This window comes from Odontesthes bonariensis, chromosome 22 (genome assembly GCF_027942865.1).
Source record: "Odontesthes bonariensis isolate fOdoBon6 chromosome 22, fOdoBon6.hap1, whole genome shotgun sequence".
NCBI lineage: Eukaryota > Metazoa > Chordata > Actinopteri > Atheriniformes > Atherinopsidae > Odontesthes > Odontesthes bonariensis.
In genome coordinates, this window is record NC_134527.1 from 8,130,986 (window position 1) to 8,140,591 (window position 9,606).

Here is a 9,606-nt window from a genome sequence, read left to right on the forward strand (position 1 = left end):
CCGCATAGATTAGTCAATTTATCAAGTAGCCTGGAAGTGGTGCTTGAGTTTAATATTTCTGCAAAATGATCACATGGAATTGTTCAAGTTTTACACAAAGAGTTTTTCTAAAAGGATGTAAATTATACAAAGTTCAATAGTACTTTGCTGATGACCATGAAGCCCACAGTGAAACACGCATTTATATTTTGACTCATCTTCCGTTTTCTTTGCAGCAATACTTCCACGCAGGAGGCAATGGGTTGAAGAAGGCATTCCTGGAGAAGAGTCCTGAGCTTTCCTCACTGCGCCACGCTCTGTCCCTCTACACTCAAACCACAGATACGCTCATCAAGACCTTTGTGACCACGCAACACGCCCAAGGTAATTCAGATGAGTGCCCGATGCTGCGCATGAAAGGAAAAGGGAGCAAAGCCTTTCCCAGAGCAGGCCAGGAGAGGGCAGAATGTGTATATGCAACCACGCACCATCCTGAATATTCCCTCTTTGTTTTGTGTGCTCAGTATTTGTGTTACTGGAAATGGTTGACATGTTGTTGCTGTCTTCTTTTTATCTCTTGTGCTGCCTCTTGTGCCAGTGCACAATGGAAAGGGTATTAGGTTAACTCCCAATGAAAAAATACAGCCCAGCAGGGGTAGGTCTCACTGAAATCATCTGCCAGCCTTCCTCTCCTTCCCCGTCCACTCTCCTTTTGCAGATTTTTGGTTTTGTCACTTTGTGAAACTTTAGTTGGTAGGGCAGTCCTAACCCCGCCTCTTCACCTGTATTTCCTCCTCATCCTCTGTGTGCATTACAAATCACAAGTTATTCTGCCTCTATGTGACCAAATGTAAGCTAACTGAATGTATCCGGGTGTACATTAAACCAGACTCGGGTGTCGACAAGCCCATCGGTGAGGTCTCCCTCCAGATTGAACTATACACTCACCCAAAGAGTGGAGAACGGAAGGTTACCGTCAAAGGTCAGTTTTTAGTTTTGATAAAGGGATTTTTAAAAATGTTACATTTTAAGCGGCATTAAATGATCCTCCTCCTGTTTTCACGGGTCTCACTTTAGTCATCGGAGCCAGTGACTTGAAATGGCAGACATCCGGAATGTTCAGACCCTTTGTGGAGATCACCATGATTGGGCCTCACCTCAGCGACAAGAAACGCAAATTCCAGACCAAATCTAAGAACAACAGCTGGGCTCCCAAGTTCAACGAAAGCTTCCATTTGTAAGTTTAACACCCTGCCTTTTGCCACATACGTGTAATGTATCTGTATAACTTGGCCTCATACATTCAGATTCAGACGGTTTGGAGAATTTGAGCATCATAAGTATCGTGTAAAGTGACATATGCAGCCATAACCCAAATAATGAACTTTTAAAGGAAAACTCTGCAGCCTACAGTTGGCTATTGTTGCGGTTCTCTTTTAAGCACATTGCCAGAAGAGTAAATCTGAAAACGATTTCTCACCTAATGCCCCTTTAAGCTGAAACCCTCTGCTCTCTCTCTTCAGTGTTCTGGGTAACCAGGACGGCTTTGAGTGCTACGAGGTGCAAACCTGCGTCAAAGACTACTGCTTTGGCCGCGCTGACCGAGTGGTGGGTTTGGCTGTGGTGCAGCTAAGAGACATCATGGAGAAGGGCAACTGCGCCTGCTGGTGCCCGCTGGGACAGCGCATCTACATGGACGACACGGGCCTCACCGCCATGCGAATCCTCTCCCAGCGCTCCAACGACGACGTGGCCAAGGAGTTTGTGAGGCTCAAGTCAGAGACTCGATCAGCCGAGGAGGGCAGATGAGGATAACCTGATGAGGGAGAGAAAAAGATGAAGGACAGAAGGTTTTCTAATTCCCCAACGAGAGATATGACGTACACGTGAGGTTCTTGTAATTAAAGCAGGGACATGTGGACTCTTTCTTAAATCTTTGACGTGTCTTAGCCGCTGCAAACTCCCTGTGGCACCTTGGCAAGCTCACGACTCACCGTCACATATTCCGTCTGGGTATTTTGCCCAACACTCAGTTTCTATGTTCCTCAAACTCATGTCATTTACCAAACTACTGTTCAGCACAGAGCCGCCGCCTCACTCTGGTTCGACACACACCAGCTGTTTGGCCAGGCCCTGACCGCTTATTCTGCCATTTAACCCTTTTCCAACCGCCTTTCTCATCAGTCGGAGAGGCCCAGTGTCCACGTTAGGGCCTTTAGGGGAACACAGGACGCCATCTGTTGCCAGTTCCTGCCAGAGGGCCACTTAAGTCCCTACACCCCCCCAAGTGTTCTTGTGCAATAACCCTATCTTCCCCTTCATAAGTGTGGCCAAGTGTTTCAAGCCTTAAACTCTGTAAACTGTGAACGTGTGAAGTGCGTTAGTGTTCTGAATGCCCCCTTTTGTGTGGCTCCACCGTGATGGTTTCAGTCAATGTGAAAAGAAGTTGTGTTCTATCTTGTAAAGGAATCCCTCGTTTGATCAATTAATGACGTCGCTGTGGGACAGTCCACGTCAATGACTGAGCTGAAGTTTATGAGATATTTTACTGATTTCACAAAGTTAATCGTAGACCCTAAGTTTTCCTCTTTTAAAGGATTAATCAGTTAAATGCGTGCCTTGCCTTGTCGGGTTTCATTCTCGTGTCCCCAGCAGAGACGACAGTGGGTGTTCAGCCTTCGTAGTAAAATAACAAGTTTTACTCAGAACCTTATGAAATGTCCTTTCTCTATGTTAAGAGTCCTGACGGATGTTTTTATTTATTAGCGCTGCCAACAACTAGCCCGTGTGGTCTAGTGCATCCTTGAAGTTGGAGCCATTTTATTTATTTTATAGACCTATTTATTCTTGTCTGTGCTTTTGAAAGCTTGGGATTTTAAAATGTTGTTTACTGCCGGAAATAAATGTGTTTTCCAGAACAGTTTGTTTGAGAATTTGCACAGGGCTTCGTCTGAATGATCTGCTGCAGTGTTGTTACAAGGTGAAATACAACCCCCCCCCCCCAAAAAAAAAGAACCAAGAGAATTCCTCTCGACAGATATACGTCCTACTGAATTGTTCGGTGAAGAAACATCACATGTTGAACATGTTTTGGACACAGGCGTCTCGGCTGCTGAGGGGGAAACCATTTTCGTTGAAATATTTCTTCCTACTCGTCTTTCCTTCACTTTTGGTAAGAGTGGCCTTACTTTTGGTGGTTTGTTCAATCCTCACATTTTGTGTTGGCACCCAAAAGAAATGACTTGCCATTCACTTTGCCCGTAACGATGTCAGGATATTTCCGAGTGGTTTCTCCTTAACATTTTGTACTTCTTATTTTCAGTGATATTGCAACGTATTAACTATATCTAGGCCGGGTTTCGTAGCAGTCCATTATATTTAGTGTTCGGTTCCTTATCGTGCTTTGAAAATGTTTTCCTTGATTCTCTTTAGTTTGGGATGATGTTTCAGTTTGAGGTTTTTGTCAGTGAGCTGATGGAAACGCTGGTGTTTATGAAGGACAGATGCTATAATATGATGCTAATTTTTCAGCTGATCTCACGAGGGAGAAACCACAAAATCAGACTAATCTCACAGTATACGAACCCCTTAAATGTTTTAAAGCCATCCTGTAAGATATATGTTCTTTGTGCCAAGATGGAAGTGTTCATTTTTTAATTTTCTTTTTTTATTGTGCATATTCTTTTATCTTTTAAACTTCTCAACCACAAATTCACTGCTATATTTAGCAAGAGCACTACACCAGTCACAGTAACTGCATTTTATGGTGTTATCTTTGAATGTCGGTGTCAGTGTAAACATTCCAATTAATGAATTTTGTATAAAGTGTTTAAGAACTATCTATCAATGTGCGTGCCTGCCTTTTTATTTTACTTTGCACTACAAAATGACACTTAAATCATTTCATCCGCTTGAGTCCACATGCGTTATTGAACAAGTCTTAAGTCGTCATGAGCGCATAGGTTATGATTGCAAATGCTTTTTAATATGATGTAGGAGGTTATGTCGAAATAATTAAACCATGTGGTGAAATGTTGTCTGACTTCTTCCAAGTTGAACTGTGATGAATCTAAAATAAATCCGATTTTAGCATTTCATTCAGGGCCTCAGCTGCATGAGTCCATCAGATTATCACTTTTAAAGCTCACTCTATAATACTTATATTGCTCCTCACCAGCTGCTTGTACTACGAAACGTAACTGGTGGCGTCATGGGGCGACTTTAGGTTCGGCTCTTAGTTTTCAGTATCACAAAGCTGATTCACTTCCTATCAGGTTGGACCATCATGGCATCCTGGAAACCAGACATTCTCTGGAGCAGATTATGTTCCGAGAAAATCTAGTGAACCAAACCGTGGTAATCGGGCTGCGTCTTGACTCTCAAGAGTTCAGATTTCTCTCCAGTTAATATATTCACCTTCCTGTGCTTTCCCAGTGCTTCTTAGCTGGTCGAGAAGTGGCTCACTCGCCTGAGCTTTCTCCTTTGTTCGAGTGAGCTTCGGTTAAAGGTTCCTTGTTTGACTGTTTACCTCTGCTACTCTCGTGCTTGCCCACCCTCATACAACTCCAGCACTCATAAAGGACAACCACCGGCTCCCCTCAAAGCGCCTTCATCTGTCATAACTAGCAAAGCACCACCACACCACTGACAAACAACAATAGATGGAGCTATTCTTGGGTTTTCTTTGGATCCACCTTCTGGGATTAACTTGCCTGCTCTTCTCCTGCATAGACTCAGATCCAGTGGCTGGACGACAGTCACACAGTTGTTGACGAACTGTAGACCCTCAGCCTATCTTTGCTCTTTAATAAACTACTTCTGTACCAAACCACTATTACCATCACCTCTTTAGATCACCTGTTTGAAATAACTTTTTCTGATTTCAGGTTGTCGGATGAACACCATGGGAAAAGTGCCAAAGGAGATAAATATTTTTGCCACCCACTTTACCATCCGTTCCTCTTTCCTGTATCTCACAAACACAATTTCCAGTGGTCTAATATCCATCCCTTGTTTCTTGGCTTAAGCAATTCTCTCTCTTCTCGGTCTCCCCTTAATTCGAGCGATTCGAGCAGTCTCCTTCCAGGTCACTGCTTCTTAAATTTGGCTAAGAAAAGTCCAAGGATGTGCCAAGCAGTCGGCAAGGGAAAAAAGTAGTAACTTTTAAAGTATCTAAAATATAAAACACTCATAATTTCCTTTATTTTTTACGCTTTTTTTGTTTTGTTTGTTTCCAACATGATTCCATGCTGTGTTTTTTTCATAGTTTGGGTATTTTTGGGATTGTACGAAAATGTAGAAAATGGTCAAAATGTATGAGTAGATGTCTCCTTTTGACAGGTACTGTCAAAGGTTTTTATTCAAACTTCAATATGCCATTCAGCTTTGTGATCTACATTCGGTTTCAGGCTCATGTGGACAGATTAATGCAGCACGTACCATTCAATCCCTTTTTTTTTTTTCCTTCTTCTTTTGTTATTCTAATAAATCCTATAACATCACATTGTAATTACCTACTTGCAAGTAAGCCTTCATGCGTTTATCCCACTGTGGTTGAAAGCACAGAACTCACACAAACACACACATAAACAATACCTTCTTCAACAAAGGGGTTCAAATGGAGGTCCCCTGGATACACAGTGCAATGTATTACAATCCATTTCTGGAAGTCAAAGACAAATTTATTTGTATAGCACATTTCATGTACAAAACAATTCAAAGTGCTTTATATAAAATAAAAGCATTGCAGCGGGGAGTGGAAGAAGCATTTAAAATACATAAAAGAATATAAAGAGAAACAAATATTATAATTAAAATTAATTAAAAACAAGCAACAGTAAAAGATACCGTTCACCTGAGGTGGCATCGCTATCGCATATTATGTACAATTTCACACCTGTCATGAAACAAGCAACAGTCTAGATAAGTTCAAAGATACCGTGTAGATTTCATGCATATACACATGAAAAAAAGAAATATTTTTAACCTGGATTTAAAAATGTCTACATTTGGTGAAAGGTTAATCTCCACTGGCAGTTTGTTCCACTTGTTTGCAGCATAACAGCTAAATGCTGCTTCTCCATGTTTAGTCTGGACTCTGGACTGGACCAGCTGACCTGAGTCCTTGGATCTAAGAGCTCTGCTGGGTTCTGAACATATCACAGATGTATTTTGGGCCTAAACTGTTCCGGTATCTGTAAACCATCAGCAGGCTTTTAAAATCTATTCTGTGACTGACTGGAAGCCAGTGTAAAGATTTTAGCCTCTTCTCTTTGCTACCAAACAGAATGATCTCAGTTTTGTCTTCATTTAATTGTAGAAAATTTTCTCTCATCCAGGTGTTTACTTCCTCCAGACACTGACACAGTACATCTGCTGGGCTGCAGTCGTCTGGTGACAGAGACACATAAAATTGTGTACCGTCTACATAACTGTGATAATTTATGTTAAATATCTGGTATATCTGACCCAAAGGGAGCATATACAAGTTAAAGAAAAGAGGTCCAAGAATTGACCCCTGGGGGACTCCACAAGTCATGGCCAGTCGCTCAGATTCATAGCTGCCAATTTTAACAAAATAACCCCGGCCTTCTAAGTAGGACCTGAACCAGTTAAGGACCGCTCCAGAAAGTCCAACCCAGTTTTCCAGCCTGTGCAACAGGATTCTGTGATCTACAGTATCAAACGCAGCGCTGAGGTCCAACAGAACCAGGACTGAAACATAACCAGAATCAGTATTCAACCTAATGTCGTTTAACACTTTGACCAGAGCTGTTTCAGTGCTGTGTTGACGTTGGAATTCTGATTGAAAGTTATCAAGACTTCCACTTTCATTCAGAAAGTCGTTGAGCTGGTTAAATACAACTTTCTCAATAATCTTGGATATAAAAGAGAGGTTAGAGACAGGTCTGTAGTTGTTCATCATAGAGGCATCTAGAGTTCTCTTCTTTGGGAGTGGCTTAATGGCAGCTGTCTTTAGTTACTTGGGAAAAATGCCTGATGCCTGTGAGCTGTTTGTAGGAGATCGCTTTCTACTGAGGTAAAAACTGTTTTTAAAAAGTCGGATGGTATTATGTCCGGAGTGCAAGTTGTTGAATTCAGATGCCGAACTGTTTCCTCTAGGATTTTTAAATCAACAATATTAAATTGTGACATAACGTCAGAGTTATTTCTAGGTTTTAGATACAGATTAGTTTTCTTGCTTGTCTGTGTGGCGTGAATGTTTTTTCTAATTGTTTTGATTTTTTTTGGCTAAAAAAAGTTGGCAAATTTGTTGCATTTCTCAGTGGAGAGATCTGGGTTTGACTGTTTAGGAGAATTTGTGAGTTTTTCAACCATAGCAAACAGAGTTCGAGAATTGTTGACATTCTTATTAATCATTTCAGATAAATGCAGCTGTCTGGCCTTGCACAGCTCATTGTTAACTGACTACGCAGGCTTTGTGTGTACAGCTCATAGTGAATCTGAAGCTTTGTTTTCCTCCACTTATTTTCTCCACTGTGTTTTCTGTTTGCTCAAAGTGCTCTTGATTTGCACAGAAGAAAATGCTTTGGCATTACCATCCGTCATATTATCTATGTGAATGTTAAAATCTCCGGTCAAGATAAAATGGTTAAAATCAGTCGAAATAACAGACAATAATTCAGAAAATTCATCTATAAAACGTGCACAGTATCCTGGAGATCTGTAAATGATTATGAACAGGATTTTAGGAACACCCTTAAAAATAAAACTAAGATATTCAAAAGAAGTGAAATCACCAAATGAGATCTCTTTACACTGGAATGTATCTTCAAATAAGGCAGCTTATTACTGAATAAGCTAAAATTATTGGGGGTGCTGTTTCATTAAGAACAGTAGCACTGCTCTCTGTTAACCATGTTTCTGTCAGAATAAGAAAATCTAAATTGTGTGAAATTATGAAGTCATTAACTAACAGTTACTTATTGGACAGAGATCTAATATTAAGCAAGGCTAGCTTTGTGGAGTTTACACTGGTCTCTGTTGTATTCTGAGTTGGACGTGGTATCGTTAACAGATTAGATAGATTCACCCAGCAAGTTTGCTGTTTTCGATTCCTTCTTTTACGAACTAATACAGGAGTCCTACTGGGTCCCAGCTTGTTCTCAGAATCTTCAAATTATCTTTGTTTTGAACTGTGCTATCTTTGTTTTAAACTCTGGATGTTCTGCTGCTCCTTAAACATCCTGCACATCTCCTTCTGTCCTGCTCTGCCAGGACAGATGATGTAAGAGGAGCAGGAGGGGGTGCCTTGGGGTACCAAGTTTCTTGGTAGATGGTGGTCGTTGGAGTTCTGGCTGGGATAGAGACATCCTTTGGAGACCTTGGGTGATGTGGAGTAGAGGGTCTGGTGAAGGGGGAGGGCTGGTTGTTGTTTGCCTCGCTCCTGTGTCCTTCACTGTAATTTGCACAGTCATGTTTGGATTTGCCGTCCCAGCAGCATGACGTAAGCGTGCACCGAGTAATCTGCATCCAGTTCGATTCGGACGCACGCCATCAGGTCTGAAACGCTCCTTACAGTTCCAAAAGATATTAAAGTTATCAATGAACTTAATCCCATCGGCGATGCGTGCATTTGAAGTGCCTAAATCGTTTCAATATTCAACCACAACTTTGAGTCTTTGTGCAGATGTTTACCCTTTGACAGTCTGGCAAATAAGGTGAAACGAAGGAGCTGGAGCTGAAAAATGGGACAATACATCTGAGCATGCGCTGTCACAGGGTGTGTTGCACACCTGACTGCCCATATTACAACTATGTTATTGACCGACTGGCTCAAACCCTTCCCATTTATTGCCGTTTTACTGCCCGTCCACTCCTTCGTTGACTCGCCATCCAGATCCTGTGCTGTTTGTTCAAGCCCTGAGCTGTTAGAGGCACCTCTTCCTGTGTCAACCTGAAACCTCGTAAAAAGTTGCTTCTCTCACCTTTACAGCATTTAACCAGTCCACTAGTTGCCTCTCATCAAGGTGAAGGTCCAAATCAAGGCCTTCCGTACGGTGCACCAACGGGGGCCGGTATTTACTTTCACTAAGACAAAGGTAAAGGGAGGGTAGAGAGCTGTAGCATTTTCCCTCTCTTTTGTTTGACTCCGGACTAAAAGGAAATCTTCTTCTTGTTTGAGGTATGTGACTATTTTCCATTTACTTTAAAGCACTAGAAACATGTCTGGTACACTCAGGTCAACTTTATGGTTTCATACAATTATCATAAAGTGTATGAAAGATGACAAAGGGAAGTATGTGGCTTCTCTCTGGTTCTGAGCTTTGTTTCCTGCCAGTTCGCAAATGAGGTCATATCGATATAACTGTGGACTGTTTCCCGTTTTCTCTGTTCCCTCTCAGAAACCTTTCCTCCAACTAAAACCCACATTGTTGAATTTGTTCTACTTTTACATTGAGCTATTGAACCATTTACTTTGAACACTGAACGAGCAAGAGGTATTAAAATTTCTTGAAATATTGTTATAGATCACCAAAAGAGAAGTTATTCTGGAATGAAGGGCTGAGAAGGAAGTAGGTTTAGAGACCATTAGAGAGCTTTAGAGAGCAGATAAAGTCTGGGGGAATATCTGAATGTTGGCTTATATGCAGTAAGTCTGATATA

The 9,606-nt window shown here is 41.5% G+C and overlaps 1 protein-coding gene across 2 annotated transcripts in view; it reads left to right on the forward strand.

Annotated features, from left to right (window-relative positions):
• unc13bb (unc-13 homolog Bb (C. elegans)) overlaps positions 1-3,826 on the forward strand; it is a 61,905-nt gene extending 58,079 nt beyond the window's left edge. Inside the window, exons 36-40 of one of the 2 annotated variants that reach the window (XM_075455085.1) lie at positions 216-363; positions 578-634; positions 869-961; positions 1,057-1,216; positions 1,503-3,826. In XM_075455085.1, the coding sequence (XP_075311200.1) occupies positions 216-363; positions 578-634; positions 869-961; positions 1,057-1,216; positions 1,503-1,788 (744 nt within the window). In that variant the 3' untranslated portion in view covers positions 1,789-3,826. The remainder of the gene's footprint in view (positions 1-215; positions 364-577; positions 635-868; positions 962-1,056; positions 1,217-1,502) is intronic. The other variant, XM_075455086.1, reaches the window with a different exon arrangement.
• The last annotated feature ends 5,780 nt before the right edge of the window (positions 3,827-9,606 follow it).